Source organism: Thamnophis sirtalis, unplaced genomic scaffold, assembly GCF_051295495.1.
Source record: "Thamnophis sirtalis isolate CommonGarterSnake01/CBP01778 unplaced genomic scaffold, rThaSir2_p1.2 scaffold_3, whole genome shotgun sequence".
In the NCBI taxonomy this organism is placed as follows: domain Eukaryota; kingdom Metazoa; phylum Chordata; class Lepidosauria; order Squamata; family Natricidae; genus Thamnophis; species Thamnophis sirtalis.
Genome location: NW_028261383.1, coordinates 10,461,172 through 10,484,201, shown reverse-complemented (window position 1 = coordinate 10,484,201; position 23,030 = coordinate 10,461,172). Strand labels below are relative to the sequence as shown.

At 43.2% G+C, this 23,030-nt stretch overlaps 2 protein-coding genes across 2 annotated transcripts; both read left to right on the top strand.

Annotated features, from left to right (window-relative positions):
* Positions 1-220: 220 nt before the first annotated feature.
* LOC148047145 (vomeronasal type-2 receptor 26-like) lies at positions 221-9,601 on the top strand. The gene is made up of 3 exons (XM_087707955.1): positions 221-487; positions 7,496-7,622; positions 8,706-9,601. Exons 1-3 carry the CDS (start codon positions 221-223, stop codon positions 9,599-9,601), a joined length of 1,290 nt encoding a protein of 429 aa, XP_087564081.1.
* Positions 9,602-12,465: 2,864 nt separating this feature from the next.
* On the top strand, positions 12,466-20,351 carry LOC148047144 (vomeronasal type-2 receptor 26-like). The gene is made up of 5 exons (XM_087707954.1): positions 12,466-12,634; positions 13,470-13,666; positions 14,796-15,611; positions 16,181-16,408; positions 20,265-20,351. Exons 1-5 carry the CDS (start codon positions 12,466-12,468, stop codon positions 20,349-20,351), a joined length of 1,497 nt encoding a protein of 498 aa, XP_087564080.1.
* The last annotated feature ends 2,679 nt before the right edge of the window (positions 20,352-23,030 follow it).

Sequence of the window (23,030 nt, the reverse complement as noted above, 5' to 3'; positions counted from 1 at the left end):
TTTCTCCTAGAGAATAATTTTAAAACACTAATTATTTCACTGTCCATGTTTGACATTTTGACAAACAGTTAAAACAGTTATATGTTGTAATTGAGGCATGGAACTTTTTGTTCTTCATCAAATTAGAAGCATAACAATGAATAATTTTAATCAAAGCATTGTTTTCACTGATTTATGATATATTTAAACTTGTAGGAGCGCATCCACAAAATACTGGAAAATGCTTTCCTACCTTTTTGCTGTTCAGGAGATCAACCAGGATCCTCATCTCCTGCCTAATTTGACATTGGGTTATAATATCTATGAAGGTTATTTCAACACACGAATGACTGCAGAGGGTTTGCTGGACCTGCTTTCAGCCGGGGAGGCCAACGTTCCCAATTACAGCTGTGGACGTGAGAAAACCCCATTGGTGATTCTTGAAGGTGCAGAAACTGATATCTCCATCCAAATGTCAACCTTTCTGGATGCCTACAAAATCCCACAGGTGTGTCTTTGCTGAGAAGACAATTGTCAGTAAAGTGATAGGCTTTAAAGATGAAAGTTCAAGTTGCTTGGAGGAAAGGATGTACCAGGTCATAGACCATAGAATAATAGAGTGGGAAGGAACCTTGCAGGTCTTCTAGTCCAAACCCCTGCTTGAGTAGGAGACCCTCTACCATTTCAGACAAATGGTTGTCCAATCTCTTTTTGAAAGCGTCCAGTGATGGAGCACCCAAAGCTTCTGAAGGCGAGCTGTGCTTTTTCTCCCATTGTAGTCCCTATCCAGACTGAGTCACCCTTGTGTGCCCAAAGAAATGCATTTAATTTATCCCAAAATAAAATTCTTTCAAGAGGCACTTAGGAGATTGGGCCCCAGCAAATACAACCTGCTACTATAGAGAGGACTGAATTCTCAAGATCCCATAGAGTATGTGCTTCCCCCCTTGCTCCAAGGAAATTATAGAAGATTATTTACTGTTCTACTCTATTTGCGTTTCAACTTCTGTACTACTCTATTTGTGCTTCAATTGTGTTGAAAATTTCTGTACCCGCTCTTGTTTAAAAATATCATATTGGCCTGACTCATGCAAAATTGAATATTTAATGTACCAAAAGGCAGGACTAGAAGCAATGGATGGAAACTAATCAAAGAGAGGAGCAACCTGGAACTAAGGAGAAATTTCCTGATAGTTCAAACAATTAATCAGTGGAACAACTTGCCTCCGGAAGTTGTGAGTGCTCCAAAACTGGAAGTTTTCAAGAAGAGATTGGACAACCATTCGCCTGAAATGGAATAGGGTCCCCTGCTTGACCAGGGGATTGGATTAGAAAGGTTCCTTCCATCTCTGTGATTCTAGTAATGGGTTTAGACAAGGAAATAATGCTATGGAAATTAGTAAGTCCCCCCACCCAAGGGTCTTCACAGCAAGAGATGGTCTTCCTATGGATAAGATCTTCATATTTGATCTTTATGAATATCAAATGATATTCTACTTGTTTTCTCTCCTTTTCAGATCAGTTACACATTTGCTTCACACATTCTGAGTGACAAGACTCGGTTTCCTTTTTTCTATCCAATGGTCCCCATTGAAGGAGTCCAGTATCCAGGAATTCTCAAACTGCTCCTCCATTTCAAGTGGACGCTGGTTGGTTTGGTTGCTCCAGACACTAGCAATGGCCAGAGGTTCATGAACATGTTGATTTCTATGCTGACAGAGAAAGGCATTTGTGCAGTTATATCACAAAGGTTTACAGTGGTTGCCAGTGAATTAAAAGTAAAGCTTCGTCAATACTACAAGTGGAAACAAGTCAATGTCTTTGTTTACCATGCAGAGACAAGTTCTTTCCTAGAAGGCATAGCAGTTATAGAAAAAGTGCTGACTGCCTTTAAAAAGCCCATTGTAGGAAAAATTTGGATCACAACAGCCCGCTGGGACCTTACTTTAAGTTTGAAGGTTTCCATCTCTTCTTTGCCCAACGTCCATGCCATTTTTTCCTTTCTCATGAAAACAAAGGAAGTGGCAAACTATGATGGATTTAAGCTCTTCTATTTTTTCATGGATCAGGTTCTAGAGGAAGCTTTCCAATGTTCCTATGGAAAGGCTGCATCATCTGTGAAAGTCTGGAGACGATGCAGAGAGAGAGAAGACCTGGAGCCTCTGCCCAGAGAGAAGATAGAACAGATCCTGGCTCTAGACAGCTATTTCATTTATAACACGATCTGGGCTGTGGCACGGGCTTTGAATTCAGCCAATTTATCCCAATCTAGAAGAGGCATGAGAAAAGTTGTCAAGTGGTTAGAGATTCAAAGCCTAAAACCTTGGCAGGTATTTCCTCTCCATGATTTACACCTCTCCTGTGCAATTATTTTGGAAAAACAAATAACTTAGCGTATTTTTCAGATTATAAAACGCTCCGGACTATGAGACGCACCTAGCTTTTGGGATGGGAAACAAGGGGGGGGGGGAATCTGCCTCTGCCTCCCAGCATCCATCTGGTATTCATCTGGCTTATTTGCTGCAGCCCATTCACTGCAGCCCATTTGCCGCAACCCATTCGGTGCAGCCCTTGTTCGCCATGGCCCATTTGCCACAGCCTGTTTGCCACCACCACCACATGTTTGCCGCCTGTTTTCCATGGTGGCAAACCAGTGCCATATCAACACCCTCCCACTTTTGTGGGTAGGAAAAGTGCACCTTATGCTCCAAAAAATACAGTATTCTAAAGAAAAAATGAATCTATAATGAAAATATGTTATCTTCCCTACCAGGCCATCTTTGTTCTTCATTTCATAGAAGAACATCTGCTTCTTGAGAACACACTGTATCTCCTTTTTTACTTTTTCTCTTTGCACACTGTCGCACGGCTGTGCCCTATCCACTTAAAAGCTCTCCCCACTGGTGCAGTGCACACGTCTGCTAGGGAGTAGAAGCTCTCTGGTTCCACCACCTCTGGCTGCAGTCAGTTCTCTTAATCTAAATCTGATTAGAAACAACCCATGAGGAAGGATCTGAACAAGCGTCAGCCCCAGACCAGTCAGGCTGGATCTTTCTTGGAAAGGAGACTCTCAGGGGTGAAGGAGAGACTGACAGAATAACAGAATAACAGAATTGAAAGGGACTTTAGAGATCTTCAAGTTTAATCCCTTATTCAAGGAGGAAACCCCATACTTGGGGTCCCCAACCCCTGAGCCACAGCCAGTACCAGACTGTGGCCCATTTGGAACTGGGCCATGGAAATGGCAGGCAAGCATGCAAACACCTATGAGAATTTGAAAGATTATTCAGTTCAGTGAAGTTCAGAATGTGGCAAAAAAAAACTGCAGAGGATTCACTGAGATTTACACATTGTGCTTTCTGTGATAAATATTTTTTCCTCAGCTACATCAGTGTCTTATGCAAAAAAAAAATCAGATCCACATAAGGAAATTCAATTAAACTGATGTATTCCTAAACAGCCTATGCACAGGAATCGTCAAGACTAATGGTTAGCACTTGCCTGGAGTTTGATAAGTGTTCATGGAATTCATGAAGGGGAATTGGAGCTTGGAGCTACATAGGGATTCTAGTGTGATCCCCCTGTTAACTGTCACCCAAAGATCTGCCAGTCAATCTCCTACAAGCATCCAATTCATCAATATGTGGAGCCATTGTATCTTCTTCCCAAACTTCTTTAATAAAAGCCAAACTATAATAGCCTAGAAAAGAAAGCTTATCAGTGCAAGTGATGTTCATCTTCCTTCAAAAAGCACAGGAAGTGCGAACTGAAGCAGTGAAGAGATAGCTACGGCATAGATAGAAGAAATGTTGACTTACTTTCTAAACCTTGTTTTCTCTTTTCCATCCCAGCTTCACTCCTTCCTCCAGAAGCCCCAGTTTTATAATAATTCCATGGAAGGTGTATACTTGGATGAGAAAGGAGATCTGGCAGCTAACTTAGACATCCTAAATTCTGTAGTTTCTGCCAATAAAACCATCACTAGAATGGCATTGGGGCATCTAGGAAGGCATACATTTGCAATTAATCAAAATAGTATTGCACGGATGGAAATGCTGAGCAAAGTGAGTATTGCTTTCATTTCATACCTTCTAATGCATTTAACAATGGAGTTGCTCTTGATTTGGGAAGGGGAGATTGAACTGCCGGTCAATTTTATCTCATTAATTCTTGACAGTAAATAATATATTGTTTGATGCTGATATATTATTCACTGCAGTTGTTAAGTGAATCATGTGGTTGTTAAGCAAATACAGCTTCCCCCCATTGAGTTTGCATGTCAGTAGACAACTTGGAAGGTCATAAATGGCATTCACAGGACCCAGGGTGAGGCTAACCTCTTAAATATGTGCCCAAATTTTGATTGTGTGACCTTGGGGATCCTGCAATAGTTGTTAGTGTGAGGACCAGTGGCCAATCACTTTTTTTCAGTCCCATTATAACATCAAACTATTGCTAAATAAATAGTTGTAAGTGAAGGACTACCTGTATTCAATCAACCTAAGAGCCAAGGTGGCGCAGTGGTTAAATGCAGCACTGCAGGCTACTGCTAGATCAGCAGGTCAGCGGTTCAAATCTCACCAGCTCAGGGTTGACTCAGCCTTCCATCCTTCCGAGGTGGGTAAAATGAGGACCCAGATTGTTGGGGGCAATATGCTGACTCTCTGTAAACCGCTTAGAGAGGCCTGAAAGGCCTATGAAGCGGTATATAAGTCTACTGCTATTGCTATTGCTATTGAAATAATGTAACATTAATCAGAATCAATCAGAATAGAGCTGTAGGGGATCTTGGAGGTCTTCTAGCCCAGGGGTCCCTAACCTTTTGGACCTCAGGGATCACTAAATTCATAATTTTAAATCCCACTGACCACTAATATGATCTGCCTAATGACCGGCTGGGTGGGTGTGGCCAACTCAATGTCACTCAATTCAATGGGCGCCTTGCCAGCCTCTACTTGCCCCTCCCCTCCTAGCTACTCCTTGCCCACCTGCCCAGGCTCCTTAGGGCCCCAACATGAATCAGTTTTTGAAGCTAAGCAGCCACCTGAGAAAGGGTTGGCAAAACAGCTGGTTCATTTCAAATTGGATCTGACCAAGAAAGAGGCTCAGCAGAAGCACCTCCCTGAGGATACGAGCATAGACTTTCCAAGCAAAGGGAAGACCTGAGGGAATGCAAGGTCAGGCATTGGGACCTGGAGGCTCAGTGAGCTGAGATAGTCAGTCAGATCTAGGCCGTGATACAGTCCCACTGGAACAAGGCCCTCCGGCTCTTCACCACCAGTGGCACTTCCCTCCAGCCTTCACCCAAAACCCCACACAAGGAAGCTGAAGCAGACCCCAAGTCAGAATTTCTCTCCCTTCTGACCTGCACAAAAAGACTCCAAAGGGGGAGACTCTCTGCAGCAACACAAACGTTCATTGCACATATCCATCCCAGGGGTCGTAGTTTAAAGGCTTCTGATTTAGTGCAATATAAAAAATGCAAATAATTTTTCTGTGGATCACCAAAAGTTTCTCACAGACCACCAGTGGTCCACAGACCACCAGTTGGTGACTGCTGTTCTAGTCCAACCTGATGGTCAAGCATTTAAGACAAGAGGCTGTCAAGTCTCTTCTAAAAAAGCCTCCAGTGATGAACACCCACAACTTCTGAAGACAAGCTGCTCAACAGGTTGATTGTCCTCAATGTTAGGAAGTTTCTCCTTAGTTCCAGGTTGCTTTTCTCCTTGATTACTTTCCATCCATTGCTTCCTGTCCTGCCCTTTGGTGCTTTGGAAAATAAATTGACCCCCGCCTCTTTGTGACAATCTGTCAAATACTATAATACTGCTATCCAGTGACATGCGGTGAGGTTTATGCCTGGTGAGGCTCAGCTGAGCATCCTTTTGCGAAGCAGGGCAGCGTTCAGCCCCGGTGGGGGGGGAATTTGCATCACGGGAGCCACCAAGCGCCCGGGTCTGCAGCAAAGGCGCTTGGCGGCTCCTGCGATGCAAAGTGCCCCGCCGCCCCCGATGCCTCCGCCCACCCGCTGACCCGGCCTGCGGCCGCTGCTTCTCCAAGCTCTGCCGCTGGAAGTCTCGGATCGCCTCTGGGGGAAAGCTGAGTGAGAAGCGGAGCGAGGCAGCCGGGAGGCGACAGAGAAGCTTCGCTCCGCTTCTCACTCAGCTTTCCCCCAGAGGCGATCCGAGACTTCCAGCGGCAGAGCTTGGAGAAGCAGCGGCCGCAGGCCAGGTCAGCGGGTGGGCGGCGGGGCACTTTGCATCGTGGGAGCCGCCAAGCACCCAAGTCTGCAGTAAAGGCGCTTCGCAGCTCCCATGATGCAAAGTGCCCATCTCCACAAGAAAGAAGCGAGGGCTTCTCCCACCTGGCTCTTGTAAGGAAACCCCCGGCTAAGCGTTTTGTGGCTGGCTGAAATGCGCGGACATTTCCAGCCACCCACAGGGGGACTAGGAGGGAAGGAGTCACTCCTCGGGAGTCTATCTAGCCAGCAGCCCCAGGAGACACCCCCCGCCCCCCAGAGAAGAATTGGGGCCACCAAAGCTCCCACACCCACCCACCTTTGGGATGCAAGAGACAGCAAAGCTTGCAGCGAAGGGAACCTCGACCCTGGGAAGGTTGGGGAGGGGTGAAGAGTGAGCCTCCTCCTTCTCCCCCACTCCTCTCTCCTCTGAAGCGCGCCCTCCGAAATAACCCGCCCAACGTAAGCGTGCTCAAGAAGACATGATTGGCTGCTTCCAGATCAGGAGGCAGGAGAATTAGTGCCTCTTTTCCATCTGAACTTCTTTGCCTTTTAACTCTTTCTTAACTTTTAGAAGGCGAAAAATTCCTTATGGTAAAGAGGCCCTGAGTTCTCTCGCCTCCTGCTTTGGTTAACACTAAGCAGACACCAAGCCACTGTGACCTGGAATCTGGTAGCAACTATCTTGGCTTTAATTATTTTAAAAAAAAATTAAATTTCTTTTGTTTTCCTGAGGAGAGTGGTGAGGCTCCGCCTCCCTTGCCTCTAGTGACTGCATGTCCCTGCTGCTATCATTTCCCCCCTAATCCTTATTTTCTCTAGATTAACCTAATGTAGAATATCAATGGAGATTCTCAAACATGGTTTTCTCAAAGGTCCTTTTTCACAGCTCAACTGGACTTTCGTGGATTTTTCCCCTTGAAAACATTTTGATTCTCATCCAAGAAGCTTCAGATTTGAAAAAAGTTCTGGAATGAAAAGCAAAACATTTTCATGGGGAAAAAAACCCTAGAAAGTCCAGTTGTCCTCTGTAAAAATACATTTGGGCCATTAATGTAAAACCTAAATCTAGAAAGTGTAGTGTGAAATTTCAGAAGAGGAGATATAAGCAATATATAACTGAATCAGTAAGATAACTTCCATGTTTTGGATAGGCTTAGAATTAAGCAAAGCTAAACCTTAAACTGAAAATCATTATTCGTTCCTTACTATGCTCTCTCCTTCTCTCTCTTGAAGTAAATTCATTTCTTGGATATTCTTCTGTTTTTCTCTGCTTAGCCATTGCCTCCTTCCAGGTGTGTAGAAAGCTGCCGTCCTGGGTTTGTGAAGGTGGCTCGTGAAGGAGAACCCATTTGCTGCTACAACTGTTTTCCATGTGCAGAAGGAACCATCTCAACCAAAGAAGGTGGGTGACAACAGGAAAGAGCCAACATTCTCCCTTGAAAGGCTATAGAAAGGCAATTCTAAGTTTGGTTCTTTTCTTGACAATTTTTTAACCTAATATGCAGAATTTATTTCACCATTTCTGAGACTAAGAAGTAAGAGATGAGATTGGATGTTAAACTTGGGCAGCACATAAAAATATTGTGGGACAATGAGGGGGTCTGGGATTATAAGAAAAGGTAGCACAGTAGTTAGAATGCTATATTGCAGGCTAACTCTGCTCAGTGCCAGGAGTTTGATCCTGATGAGGCTCAAGATTGACTCAGACTTCCATCCTTCTGAGGTCAGTAAAATGAGGACCCAGATTGTTGGGGGCAATATGTTGACTCTGTAAAACCGCTTAGAGAGGGCTGTAAAGTACTGTAAAGCAGTATATGGGCTATTGCTGTCTCAAGCTGCTTTTCAAAAAAGCTTCAGCTTCTTGTTAACTTTTGAACAGGACCTTTGAAATTACCATGACCGGATGAATGAGAATCTCCATAGACATATTGCTGTTGCCATTTAGACAGTTTCTCTGAGTAGTGAGAATCTGAGAGAGGAGGATTAAGTCTTAGGGCTTCTCTAGCACTGCTACTCCATCAACTCACAGGAGAACAGCAGCTGATGGAGTAGGAGAGTTATATCAGAGTCTGCCACCCTTCATTTGCTTTCACTATTATTACAGTGCCAATGTTTTCCTTCTGTAGTGTGGAACTAGACAATTTCTCCTATGGAATGGAGATTTTACAGTATCCTTCCCCTGCCATGTCCACCAAACCACACCCACCAAGCCACAGAACCGGTAGTAAAATTTTTGGAATCCCAGCACTGTTCTAAGAGTATGGAGAAGAGAGGGTCCTTTCACTTTCCAAAATCATTGGCCATCACCACCCAAAACTTATATTTTGCTTGCCTAACCGAGATATTTTAAGGTCTTCCATCACATACATCAATTCATATTATCACGTCTTCCTTTCCAGTCCCTCAACGTCATCTCTCACCCAACCAGTGTCTTTTATATAAGAATATTTATTTTCTTTCTTTTTGTTATGGATGTTCCTTATAGATGCAGAATCTTGCACCAAATGTCCAGAAGATCAGTATCCAAACATAAACCAAGATCGCTGCATCTCCAAGGCTATAACCTTCTTATCCTATAAAGACTTTTGGGGAATTGTCCTAGCAACCATTGCCCTCTTCTTGTCATTAATCTCGGGCTTTGTTTTGGTAATCTTCATTAAACACTTAAAAACTCCAATTGTCAAAGCAAACAACCAGGACCTTTCCTTCATCCTCCTGATCTCACTCCTGCTTTCTTTCTTGACCCCCTTCCTCTTCATTGGTCAGCCAACCAAACCAACCTGTCTCCTGCAGCAAATGGTCTTCAGCATCATCTTCTCAACTGCCATCTCTTCTGTCCTAGCAAAGACAATCACAGTAGCAGTGGCCTTTTTGGCCACAAAACCAGGGAATAAACTGAAGAAATGGTTAGGGAAGAGCTTGGCCAACTCCATCGTTCTTGGTTGTTCCAGTGTCCAAGTTTTCATTTGCATCAGCTGGCTGGCCACTTCTGCCCCATTCCCTGACTCTGACCTGCACTCTCAACCTGGAGAGATCATCCTGCAATGCAATGAAGGCTCTGCTGCCATGTTTTATGTTGCTCTTAGCTACATGGGCTTCTTGGCTGCTGTCTGCTTTATGGTGGCTTTCCTAGCCAGGAACCTCCCAGGGGCTTTCAATGAAGCCAAGCTGATCACCTTCAGCATGTTGATTTTCTGCAGTGTTTGGGTATCCTTCGTGCCGACCTACCTGAGTACCAAAGGGAAATATATGGTGGTCGTGCAGATTTTCTCCATCTTGGCTTCCAATGCTGGCCTGCTCGGCTGCATCTTCCTCCCCAAGTGCTATATTATCATTCTGAAGCCAAATCTGAATACAAAAGAACATCTGATGTTAAAATAAAACAGTAACTATTATAAATTACCTGTTAATCATGTCGTGTGATAAATCAAAGTGAATCATAATGTTATTTGACTAAAAGTAAATAAATAATGGGTTTGTCATGTATTTATCCAATTGAGTACTTAGAATTATTGTGTGTCTCTACATCTCAATGCATACATTTCTTTAATTTTGGGGCCACTCATCTTTCAAATTGTTACTATAGGCATTATATTTAATAAAGGCCTTATTAATTGAAGAAATATATAATCAAGGTTTCTTCTAGCTTCACAAAGAGCAGTGACTTTTTCAAACCAAGAACAGGGTATTTATTGTTGCTTTATGGAACGAGATGAATTGTTCTTGAACTAACTGAGGCCAACAATGAAACATCTCATGCCAAGCATCCTCCCTTTCTCTTCAGTTTTGCTGAATTTTAAAAGGAGAAATAGGAATAAAATTAACAAGAAATGCATTTGATGATCCCCAATTTGTCAGCATGGTTAGAATGCAGTATTTCAGGCTAACTCACTGCTCACTCCAGCAGTTCGATCCTGACCAGCTCAAGGTTGACTCAGCCTTCCATCTTTCCAAGGTTGGTAAAATGAGGATCCAGATTCTTGGGGGCAATAGCCTGACTCTTATATACTGCACTGTGAGGCAATATATACTGTAAGACTAAAATGTATTGCTATTACTCTTCAAAGCAACAGCTACTGGCTATCTCAGTTGCTCATCCTTCTCTGCTAACCAGACCAATGAAGCTCAAATCCCCTAAAAATCATAATCTACAGAGATTATAGAGGAGAAGAGAAAGCTCTGAGACTCACTAAAAGGCAGGAAAAGTCATAGAAAAATCTCAAATAGTTAAGAACAACAAACAGATTTAGATTTAATCTTATTGGAGAAAAGAGCACAGGCTCACTTGCTGGAAAAAAGATTCACACAACTCAAAGAGACTTGGCTTTAATGAATTCACTGACAGGAGTTTTTCTTATTCAGTTTTCAAGATTCTTTGTAAATTCTAATTTCTTGGTCGTTAAAACTGGTTAAAAAGGCTATGGGTAGTCCCTGACCTACAATAGTTCATTTGATGACTGTTTGAAGTGACAATGGTACTGGGGAAAGTGACTTAAGGCCATTTTTTATACTTACAACCACTGCAGCATCCCCAGGGTCACGTGAACAAAATTTAGACACTTGACAACTGACTCATATTTATCATGGATGCCATATCCCGGGATAATGTGATCCCCTTTTGTAACTTCATGACAAACAAAGTCGATGGGGAAGCCAGATTCACTTAATAACTGTTGTGACTAATTTCACAATTGCAGTGATTCACTTAACAACTATGGCAAGAAGGGTCATAAAATGAGGCAAGCCTCACCTAACAAATGTCTAACTTAGCAATATAATTTTTGGGTTCAATTGTGGTCGTAAATTGAGGACTGCCTGTACTCTTGAATCTTTCTTTTTCAATTGTACAGCTGTATAGAAGAACAGGTGGCTCAGTGGTTAAGACATTGAGCTTGTCGATCAGAAAGGTTGGCAGTTTGGCGGTTCGAATCCCTAGCGCCACGTAATGGAGGGAGCTTCTGTACTTTTCCCAGCTTCTGCCAACCTATGTTCAAAAGAACATAAAAATTCAAGTAGAAAAATATGAACCCCCTTTGGTGGAAAGGTAACAACGTTCCGTGGCTTTCAGCATTTAGACATGCCAGCCACATGACCATAGAGACATCTTCGGACAACGCTGGCTCTTCGGCTTTGAAACAGAGATGAGCACTGCCCCCTAGAATTGGGAACGACTAGCACATATATACGAGGGGAACCTTTACCTTTACCTATAGAAGAACACCGACAGGACATAAATTTACATTGCTGTGACCCTGTTAATATTCATGACCATGCTGAAAGTTTGGGGGTCAAATTCTCCACTGTCCCATTTTCTAAGTTTGAAGCCACATCTGTGAGTTCTCCCTTTGGGTGCCTTCTTACTTAATAATTCAAAGCTTCTAGAGGGGATTTTTCCATTCCTTGCAATTATCCTAATCATTGAGTTTTATCTGGTGTCTTTCTATTAAGTCTCAAGGGACCTTTCTGGAATTATGGAGTAAATTGATCAACAAGCACATCAAAAACATGTTTTGATGTCAAAAGCCAGGCACCAGAGTAATCCTGCATTGCATTTTCTCATCAGATAGGTTGGTTGATAAATGCTTATGGAGAAAAAGAGAGCATGGGAAGATTTTTAAGGCAGGGAGGAGCTGCGTTTATTTCCCTCTCCTTCAGATGTGAAGCCTAGTCTGGCCTCTGAATTAGGAAAGCCAGCGAAGCTTGTATTTCAGAAGAGAGCTTTCATTTCTTCGACCTCTTCACCTCATCCTTTGAGAAGAAGTTTGCAATGCATCACAGTGGATCAAGCGAGGAAGTCAGGTTGCTGCTACTTCTCTTTGTGCTTCTTTTGTGGCCTCAAGGAGCTTCCCAGCAGCGCAGAGCCAAATGCCTCTTGACTCTGGAGCAGGAAGAGGTTTATTCACAGAATTATTACAAGCCAGGACATTATCTCATTAGTGGCATAATCTCTGCAACCCAGGCTAGATTTCTACCCTTTAGCTTCAACAAAACTCCTTCCATTCAATTATTCTTGTAAGTCAGTTCCAGCCCTGTGAAATTGACCAGCTATTTTCCCTTTGAACTGCTACTTATGCTCTCTTTCTGTCCTGTTATATCTGGGGGACCCATTCTACATCCTGCAGTTGATGAGGCTCCTCAAGACCTATCAAGGAAGATGATCAAAGAAGAGATCTTTGCTGTCATTTCAACATAGAAAACAAACATTCCCTTTCTCCGCTTCCTTTAAGCAGAGCTACATTGGGCCCATGGAGTATGGAATGATTCTTCCTTACTGCTCTCTGGTCCATGAAGAAAAGAAGAAAGCCATCCTCAAAGTGATCTTGATTCCTGAAAATGATATGGCTGCAAGTTCTCAGAAATACTCTATTTTCTCCTTCAATTGTGATGGGAAAAACCTTCCTAAAAACCTTCACGGTTGAAATGAAAGTCCCAAAGGTGCTTTTCAAAAGGCAACAGAATAACAGAATATAGAATAACAGAGCTGTAAAGGAACCTTGGAGGTCTTCTAGTCCTACCTGCTCAGGTAGGATACCCTATAACATTTCAGACAAATGGTTATCCAATTTCATCTTTAAAATTTCCAATGTTGGAGCGCCCACAACTTCTGGAGGCAAGTCATTCCACAGATTAATTGTTCTAAGTGTCAAGAAATTTATCCTTAGTTCTAGGTTGCTTCTCTCCATTGATTAGTTTCTATTCACTGTTCCTCGTCTTGCTTTCAGCTGCTTTGGAGAATAGGTTGTCCCCTTCTTCTTTGTGGTAATGTCTTAGATATTGGAACACTACTATCATGTCACTGAAGAAGGAACTGAAAACACTTCTTGGATGGGAAGTGAAACGTTTTCAAAGAAAAAAAAGTCCAATTGCCTTTTGAAAAATACCTTTGGGACAACCATGACACACACACACATCCATCCTCTATGCCTTGTATACAGAACTCTTGTATATAAACCACTGTTTGTAAGATGAACCTCTGTGTCCTTTATTTTGCTCCTGGGTTGTCTCAAAATAGTAGTCACGCTGTGCGCACTCTGACAATGTTTTTAGGGAAGTTTTAATTCTCACATAAGAACTCTTGATACCAGGTGAAGTAGAATATTGAATAGTATTTCAGTAAAATGTTCTTTTGATTCATTTTCTAATACATGCAGGGGACAATACACAAAATCCTGGAAAATGCTCTCCTTCCTTTCTGCTGTCCACCAGTTCAACCATGATTCTAGGAGTCTCTTACTTAACATCACTCTAGGTTATAATATCTATGAAAACTATTTCAGTGAGCAAATTACTTTGGATGCTCTTCTGGACGTGCTTTCAGATGGAGAGGCCAATGTTCCCAACTACAGATGTGGGAAGCAGAAAAACACGCTCGCCGTTCTCGAAGGGGCCAACGCGGACCTCTCCATCCTCGTTTCAAACATGTTGGGCACCTACAAAGTCCCACAGGTATTTATTTACTGAGAGGATAACACAGCCATAGAATTTTAAATTCAAGAGCAGCATTTTATCATGGATATTGGAGATGAGGTATTAGGATTTCCAAAGGCAAGACAAGAAACAATGGTGAGAAGCAAAATAGAACTAAGGAGAAATTTCCCGACAGTTAAAACAATTAATCAATGGAACAATTTGCCTCCAGAAATTGTGAATGCTCCAACACTGGAAGTTTTTAAGAAAAGATTGGACGACAATATCTGTCTGAAATGGTATACGGCAGGAGTCAGCAACCTTAAACACTCAAAGACCCACAAAGGTCCTAACCGGAAGCCCTCCATTCAATTCCAGAGTCGACCGGAAGTCCGGTTTCCCCACCTAAGAATCTCCTCCTAGGGCAGCATCTTTTTTCCTCTACCTGTCCTAATCGAAAGCCCTTTCAACTGTGGAGCTGAGCAAAAAACCCACCCCTTGCCACAGTGTTTCTCCTGGCACGGTCTGCTTTCTCCACTCCCCCAAATCAGAAGCTCCTCTCAAAATTGGGCTGATGACTGGTGACAGCAGAGGGTTGAAAGAGCTAGATGTGACTCCAGAGCCATGGGTTGCTGACTCCTGGTATAGGGTTTCCTGCCTGAGCAGGGGGTTGGACAAGAAGACCAAGGTCCCTTCCAACTCTGTTATTCTGTTAAAGGGAGAAAAGAGAGTAGACATCTTCATCTATCTATGAAGATTCTCAGTCTTCCAAGTCATGGTTGTCCCAATGGTGCTTTTTCAAAGGGCAACTGGACTTTGTTTCTCCTTAAAGATACTTTGTTTCTCATTCAAGAAGCTTCTTCAGAACTGAGAGACAAAACAGAGAATCGAACCATCTTTAAGGAAAAACAAAGTCCAATTGCCTTTTGAAAAAGCACCTTTGAGATCTTCCCTTTGGCTATGGTGCCAAACCAGATATGAGGACTCTTCTGACAACTTGGACCAGCAAAATGGTGCACTTAGGGAGCAAGTGGAAAGAAAAGCCATACCTGAGCAGAGAAGTAAAGTCTCCATCAAAGGATCTTTATTTCAGAAGTGTTCGGTGGGAAGAGAATTGCTATTTGGGGGCTAATATGGGTCACTTAATAAATTTGTCTTTCTTTTTCAGATCAGTTACAGTTTTGTTTCCCCAATTCTGAGGGATAAAACTCAGTTTCCTTTCTTCTACACGATGCTCCCCACTGAAGGGGTCCAGTACCCAGGGATGGTCAAACTGCTCCTCCATTTCAGGTGGACCTTGGTTGGTCTGATGGCTCCAGAAACGGACCAGGGGGAGAGGTTCATGAGGACAATGACTTCCATGCTGATCAAGAATGGCATTTGTCCAGTTTTGTCTCAAGTGTTTTCCATAAAAATCAGAAACCTGGTGTTGGATTTGGAACCATTTGCCAAGTGGAGTCAAGTGAACGTCTTTCTTTACGGTACAGAGATTAGTTCATTCCAGATAGGAATATTCATTATGCACGTTATGCTTATGCATCTTAAGCAACCTGTTTCAGGAAAAGTCTGGATCATGGCAGCCTGCTGGGATCTCACTTGGGATTTCATAGAAAGTAGTGTCTCTACCTTCCAAAACATTTGTGGCTTATTTTCTTTTCTTGTGCAGACAAATCAAAGGGTGGCCTTTGATGCTTTCAAGCAATTTCACTCCTCCATGAAACGCTTTGTAGAGAAATCCTTTACGTGTTCCTCCATCAAGGATGTCTTGTCTGTGAAGGTCTGGAGACGGTGCAGGGAAAGAGAAGAACTGACGCTACTTCCTCAGGGAGAGATGCAGCGAATCCTGTCTCTTGACAGCTTTTTCACTTACAACATAATCTGGGCTGTGGGCCAGGCGTTGCATTCAGCCTATTTCTCCAAATCCAAGCGGCCAGTGAGAAACAGTGGTGAGAACCTGGGAGGTCCAAGGCTGAAGGCTTGGCAGGTATTTTCAGGGGTGGGCTTCAAAAATTTTAGCAGGGGGTTCTATGCCCGGTTGCTGGGTGGGCGTGGTCATGATGGGCGTGGCCTAGTTGGCATCCTGCACCATGGCAGGGGGACATTTATGCCCTCCCCGGGTTCTGGATGCTTTCTTTGAGCCTCCAGGAGGGCGAAAATGGCCTCCCCAGTCTCCGTAGGCCTCTGGAGGCCTTCCTGAACTTCCAGTAGGTGGGAAGGTAAAAGTGTTCCATGCGCCTTCGACATTTAGTCATGCCAGCCACATGACCATGGAAACATCTTCAGACAGTGGTGGCTCTTTAGCTTTGAAACAGATGAGCACATATGTGCTAGTCATTCCTGACTAGCACATATGTGCAAGAGGAACCTCTTTACCTTAAGCAGAAAATTAGTAGCTATTATGGTTTAAATATTTACAGTTTCTGCCTTGAAAGAGTAAATAAATCTAGAACCTGGGCTTTGTGTAGAGAAATATTCAGTTCACCCATAAGGCAAACCTTATCATAGGACTTCTGGTTTCCTTTCCAAATATACCCCATTTCTCTTCCTTTCCAGTTTCATGCTTTCCTTCAAAAACCCCAGTTTTATAATCATTCCATTGATGGGGTTTATTTTGATGAGAATGGAGACCCAGCTGTTGACTTGGATATTGTGAACTGGATAGTTTACACCAACAAGTCCGTCACCAGGATTCAATCTGGGCATCTAGAAAGACAGGGAATCCAGGGTTCCAAACTGGTAATCAACCAGAACAAGATTGCTCAGATGGAAAAGATGAACAAGGTGAAGAAACCTCTTTATTTCATGCTTTCCATTATTCTCTTAATGGGGTTGATAGTGGCTCGAAGGACTTCTGATTTCACTTCAGTTTGTCTTTTTCTTGACCTTTCCTTGAAGAAGTCAATATCTAAACTACTCAAATTCTGAAACTTGTGTGTGTTCTCATCTTTAAATGGGAGCAGGGATGAAATGCTATTGGTTTGGGCCGGTTCGCCTAAAGTAAAAAATGCTTTTAAAAGCTTTTTTAAAAGTTCCAACAATTATTTGTGCAACAATCAGCTGTGCCGCACAATCCATGGAACTTTTTTTTTAGCATTTTAGTACCGATAGTAAAAAAATTCAAAAACAAAGTTTTTTAAAAAGTTCTGATGATCAGCTGTGTGACAATCAGCTGTGTCTGATTGTCTGTGAGGTTCCTGATTGTCTCAGGGGCCATTTTGTGTGAAGTCCAGCTGCTTTTACATTGTGTGTGAGTCAGTTGTGCAGCCACACTCGCCCAGTCACATGACCAACAAGCCACGCCCACAGAACCAGTAGGGAAAATTTCACCACTCGATGGGAGGATAGGTTAGCGAGATGCCTGCAAGTTATTCTTTAGATGAGGTTATCGATCCTTCCCTACTTTTCTTAAAATAAATTCATTTTTCTGGATGTTCTTCTTCTCCTTCCTCAGCCCCTGCCTCCTTCAAGGTGTGTGGAAAGCTGCCATCCAGGATTCAGGAAGGTAGCTCAGGAAGGGAGGCCCATCTGCTGCTATGATTGTATTCCTTGTGCAGAAGGAACCATCTCCACCCAGGAAGGTGGGTGACATTGGGGATCTCAGATATTCTTTCATATAATTTTAAAGGTATCATTTCAGGATGTATGCTGTTGCAAGTAACGCTGCCGTTTGCAACTGACTGAGTGTAATTTTGTCAATACCGATAATATTCAAGTTGTGCTCCAGTTGTTTTGGGATTGCTCCCAAGACGCTGATTACTATTACTTTATTTTGCCACAGTTGTGATTTTATTTCCAGGGCTTTATATTTTGTGGTATTCTCCCATTTTGTTATGGCCTGCCGGTGACCAGCAGAGCTGGCAGCAGAGTCATACAGTGAGGAGGTTGGGGAGGAACATGGGGCAGACTTGGGGGTTGAGGAAAGCTCAGAGGAGGGCTCTGCATCAGAGGCAGAGAGAGAGTTAGACAGCAGTGAGGCAGAAGAACAGTTGGAGCCAGTTCCCAGTGCGCACTTGTGCAGAGCTTCCAGAAGACAAGAACAACTAAGAAAGCAAAATCAACTTAAGAGTAAAGCCATACCTTGGTGGTGATTGGCCACTCCCATAGGAAACAAAAGAGGAACAAAGGGGGAGTGGGCTTTTGCAGGAAACAATTCATTCATTCGGTCTGGAAAGTTGTTTGTGATTATAAGAGACTCTGTGCCAAGTTTTGTTTTGTCTCTGTTTGGAAACTAGTTATCTGGCAACACTCCAAGTGAGATAAAGTTCGTGCGGATAAGCATTCCTCTGAAAGACTGTTTGCTAACATCTTGCTGACTGGAAATGAAAGGAACTTCCAGAGCAGTTTAGCATCTTCATTTTATATTTCTACTTTCTGTATTTTATGGTCCCACCAGTTCTTGCTTGTAGACAATTGGTATTTCTTGCAGATCTTACAATGGACCATTGTTGCTATTTTGTCATGCTGTTATTGGTAGTGAGTGTGGGTGATCTTCTTGCAGCAGCTAACCAGGCAGTCCATTGTTTCATCAGCTTCTTTGCAGAGGCATCGTTTGCTCTCTGTTGCGATCTTCACAGTTCTGGTTTTGAATGCATTTGTTTTTTAAGGCTTGGTTTTCTGCAGCCAGAATTAGCCCCTCTGACTCTTCAAATGCCCTGCTTGTAACCATTGCCAGATCTTGCTGATATCTGCTTTGCCTCTCCCTCCCCTTCCCCCTCCCCCTCTCCCCTCTCTCTTTCTCAGTCTCTCTGTGTCTCTGTCTCTGTCTCTCCCCCCCCTTTGTTGGCCATATCTCTTTTCTGCTCCTCATTTGGTCTTTCCTGTAGGCCAGTTTGGTCTTTCAAATTACTTAGTAAACCTTCGTGTGTACTAGTGTCAGTACATTTTCTTCATCATTCTTCAGATAATCTTCCAAATGCCCTTTTTTTCTTCAACCATCTTATGTAACATTCCATGCCCACCTATGCTCCTTTGTAAGTAGAGTCCATCAATATTGCTGCTTGATTCATTGTCATTATTTTTTAGTCTTTCAATTGTTGGGGGGGGGAATCCAGTCCAGTTCCAAATCGGGAGAAAGGTACTGGAAATAAAATGGAGTCTGACTGGAAAGAAAGACTCTGTTTATTGATGAGCAGAACTAACAACAGCATGTAGTTCTGGGACAGCTGACAAATTGGTTTGATGAGTAAATGGATTTTTATAAGGTTCTGAGATGCTGCAGGGGATTGTGCAATTAAGTGAACCTTGTGCCTTTTGCTATTCTAAAGGTGATGGGATTAAATACCATCAATATGCGGACGATACACAGCTATATCTGTCCACCCCGTGCCAACTCAGTGAAGCGGTAGAAGTGATGGGCCAGTGCCTGGAGGCTGTTAGAGTCTGGATGGGAATGAACAAGCTGGCGCTCAACCCCGACAAGACCAAGTGGCTATTGATGCTCCCTCCCAAAGATGGTCCAGCTATTCCATCTCTCAGGCTGGGGGGTGAAATTATACGCCCCTCAGAGAGGGCTCACAATTTGGGAGTCCTCCTGGATCCGCAGCTGACTCTAGAACATCATCTGTCGGCTGTGACCAGGGGGACCTTTGCCCAGGTTCACCTGGTGCACCAATTGCGGCCCTACCTGGACCGGGAGGCCCTTCAGATAGTCACTCATGCCCTCATCACCTCAAGACTGGATTACTGTAACACGCTCTACATGGGGCTGCCCTTGAAGAGTGTTCAAAGACTTCAGCTGTCCAGAACGCAGCCGCGCAAGCGATTGTGGGTGCTCCTCGGTACACCCACTTTACACCTATCCTCCGCGAGCTGCACTGGCTGCCTATTGGTCTCCGGACATGCTTCAAGTTGCTAGTCGTTACTTTTAAAGCCCTACATGGTTATTGGACCTGGGTACTTGAGAGACCGCCTCCTGCCAGTTACCTCCCAAAGACCTATTAGATCCCACAGATTAGGCCTCCTCCGAATTCCATCTGCCAGCCAATGTCGGCTAGTGACTCCTCGGGGGAGGGCCTTCTCTGTGGCTGCTCCGGCCCTCTGGAATGATCTCCCCGTGGAGATCCGGACCCTTACTACACTTCCGGCCTTCCACAAAGCGGTTAAGACCTGGCTGTTCCAGAAGGCCTGGGGCTGTTGAACTATCCAACCCCATCCGAGGTTATGGCTGTTGTAGAATTTTAAATTATTGTTTTTATTTTATTTTTTGTATCCCCTCCCTTTTTTATTGTGAGCCGCCCTGAGTCTCTTGAGAATAGGGCAGCATACAAACTCAATAAATTGAATTGAATTATCTTATTATGTCCCAAAAGTCATGTCCTATCCATCAGCTGGAGCTGACAGTGTTTTGTTTGTGACTAGATCTTCCTTAATGGGCACAAACTATTCATCTCTAAAGACTTCAGGCATCTGCTAGAAGTTGTTTTACTATATAGGATGACTGGGGCTGCTTTCTGCCTTTAAGAACATGTTTCTCTATTTCTCCTTTGGAGAAATATAATATTCTGCCTCTAGCACTGAGCATTCCGCATCTTTATTCTTAACTGTTTATGTGTCAACATTCAATTCTTATTAATTTTATGCAAATAATAGCTTCAGTAAAAGGTGAAAGAACCAGTGGTAATACTCTTGTTCTTTTCAGATTCAGAAAAATGCACCCCTTGTCCAGAAGATCAACATCCAAATATCAGTCGAGATGACTGCATTCCTAAGATTAAAACCTTCCTAAATTATAAAGACTATTTAGGGATCATGCTAATTTCCATTGCTGTGTTCCTGTCTTTAACCACAGCCATTGTCTTGGGAATCTTCATTAAATTCCTAGACACTCCAATCATCAAAGCCAACAACAGAGATCTCTCCTACATCCTCCTGGTCTCTCTCCTGCTTTCTTTCTTCACTTCCTTCCTCTTCATTGGCCAACCAAGGAGAGCCACCTGCCTTCTCCGACAGATAACCTTCAGCATCATCTTCTCTGTTGCCATTTCTTCTGTCCTGGCCAAAACCATCATGGTGGTGCTGGTTTTCCTGGCCACCAAGCCAGGGAATAAAGTTCAGAAATGGCTGGGGAAGAGTTTGTCCAACTTTATTATCCTTTCTTGCTCTGGTCTTCAAATTGTCATTTGCAGCAGCTGGCTTGGCACTTCTCCCCCATTTCCTGAGTCTAACCTACACTCTCAGCCTGGAGAGATCATCCTGCAATGCAATGAAGGATCCGTCACCATGTTTTACTGTGCTCTCAGCTACATGGGCGTCCTGGCAGCCATTTGTTTCATGGTGGCTTTTATGGCCAGGAATCTTCCTGGGACCTTCAACGAAGCCAAGCTGATCACCTTCAGCATGCTGGTCTTCTGTAGTGTCTGGATCTCCTTTGTGCCCACCTATCTCAGTACAAAAGGGAAGTACATGGTAGCTGTGCAGGTCACCTCCATTTTGGCCTCCAGTGCTGGGCTGCTGGGCTGCATCTTCATCCCCAAGTGCTACATTATTATTTTGAGGCCAGAGCTCAATACTAAGGAACAACTAATTATGAAAGCTAAAAGAGAAAAGTGATTCTAACAAATGGTATTTATATCACAAACAGCAGGAGAACTCTTTCTCTTCCCCTACTTCTTTCCCTTGTCCCCATTCAATGGTTTGGCTTTATCAAGACATTCCTCAATTAAAAGAACTTGTTTGCTCTGAAAGAAATCTAAGATTGTTTATTACTTTTGTTTTCCAAGCCACTTATGGGCATTTTAGTAATTAAACATTGTTTTATTTTTTTAAATGGTGACAGGTAGATAATAGGTACAATAGATAGAAAGACAGACTTCTCAAGAACTTTAAATCCTGTTTACAATGTAATGAACTCTCTTTTCATGTTGCTGTTTTAGTCCTGATCCAAAACAGAGCTTTTATATTAGTTTTAAGTATTACATCATCCAGGAAGTCCCAATGAGCTGTGGATAGGAAGGATTGAGATATAGGGCCATCAATCAAACAAATGCATTCTAATAACAAATTTTATTAAAGGGTATGGCTGGCTTCCATTGCCATTTTGGGCACACAGCTCACTAAAACTCTCTGTACCCCATGGACAGCAACAGCTCAGAGAAGATCCATGGCTCAGCATTTTCTCCAATAGGATAGCAATAGCAATACCACTTAGGCTTATATATCACTTCACAGTATTTTAGAGCCCTCTCTAAGCAGTTTACAGAGTCAGCCTATTGCCCCCAACAATCTGGGTCCTCATTTTACCAACCTCAGAAGGCTGGAAGGCTGAGTCAACCTTGAGCCAGTGAAATTCGAACAGCAGTTTGGCAGTTCAAATCTCACCGGCTCAAGGCTGACTCAACTTTCCAGCCTTCCAAGGTTGGCAGTCAGCAGAAGTAGCCTGCATTGTAACCACTGCACCACCATGACGCTTTTAAGGATCCAGGTTGGATGCCCAGAATTGTCTCTGAAGATTCTCAATCATTCAGGTCAAAAGTTGACTAGATTTCTTTTGTTTTTGTTTTTTGTTTTCTTGAAAATATTTTCCTTCTCATCCAAGAAGCTTCTTCAGTTCTGAAGAAATGGAAAAGCTTCTTGGATGCAAAGCAAAACATTTTCAAGAAGAAACAAAGAAAATCCAGTTAAGTTTTGAAAAGTACCTGTGGGACGATGCCCAGAATTGCAGAAGGAAGTACAGTGGTGGGATTCAAATAACTTAACTATTGGTTCATCCAGGGCCAGGTTGGCTGTGGTGGGAGGCATGGCCCAACCTGACCCTGGGTGAACCAGTTGTTAAATTACCCACCCACCCACCACTATCAAAGTGGATCCTGGATGCTGAGCTGCACTGCAATGGAGAAATGAACAACAGAGCGGCTGGCAGGAGGGAAGGAGAAGAAGGAGCAGGGAGAAGAAAGGGGGAAAGCAGCCTCTCCTTTCTTTGAGCCGGCCGCTTCATTGCTGTTTCTCCATTGCAGTGTAGCACAATGCCCAGAATCCACTTTGATAGTGGGGGGAATGGTAATTTAGCAACCAGTTCACCCAAACCGGTGCAAACCAGCTGAATCCCACCACTGGCGAAGTAGAATCACTGGACAAAAGTTAGAATTGTGCAAAGACTGAAGGCTGCCAGTCCAAGCTAATCTGAATCTCCATCTTGGATTGACCAGCCCCAAAATGGTGTTAAGGAGAATATGATATATGCCCTCCAGAATATTGTGCTTAATCACTGAATCTGATTCAGAGCTTAAGGTAAACATTGAAGACACAAGAAGCTGGTAGAGCCCTACCCTTTTTAGTTACTCACTGAGTTAAAACACTTTGTAGATTGTACCAGTTTGGTGTGGAATGCTAGTATCTAAAGTTGATTACTTTAGAGCAACCAACATTGAATTTTGCTTTAGGGGATTTTTTTTCCGATTAAGCAACA

Bases quoted from the DNA above. Each gene is read 5' to 3' on its own strand.
- LOC148047145 (XM_087707955.1), top strand. From the start codon at position 221: ATGCTTTCCTACCTTTTTGCTGTTCAGGAGATCAACCAGGATCCTCAT. The intron at 488-7,495 runs GTGTGTCTTTGC...TTCTCTGCTTAG, and splicing joins ATGCCTACAAAATCCCACAG to CCATTGCCTCCTTCCAGGTG. The intron at 7,623-8,705 runs GTGGGTGACAAC...TGTTCCTTATAG, and splicing joins AACCATCTCAACCAAAGAAG to ATGCAGAATCTTGCACCAAA.
- LOC148047144 (XM_087707954.1), top strand. From the start codon at position 12,466: ATGGAGTATGGAATGATTCTTCCTTACTGCTCTCTGGTCCATGAAGAA. The intron at 12,635-13,469 runs GTTGAAATGAAA...ACATCACTCTAG, and splicing joins CCTTCCTAAAAACCTTCACG to GTTATAATATCTATGAAAAC. The intron at 15,612-16,180 runs GTATTTTCAGGG...CTTCCTTTCCAG, and splicing joins CAAGGCTGAAGGCTTGGCAG to TTTCATGCTTTCCTTCAAAA.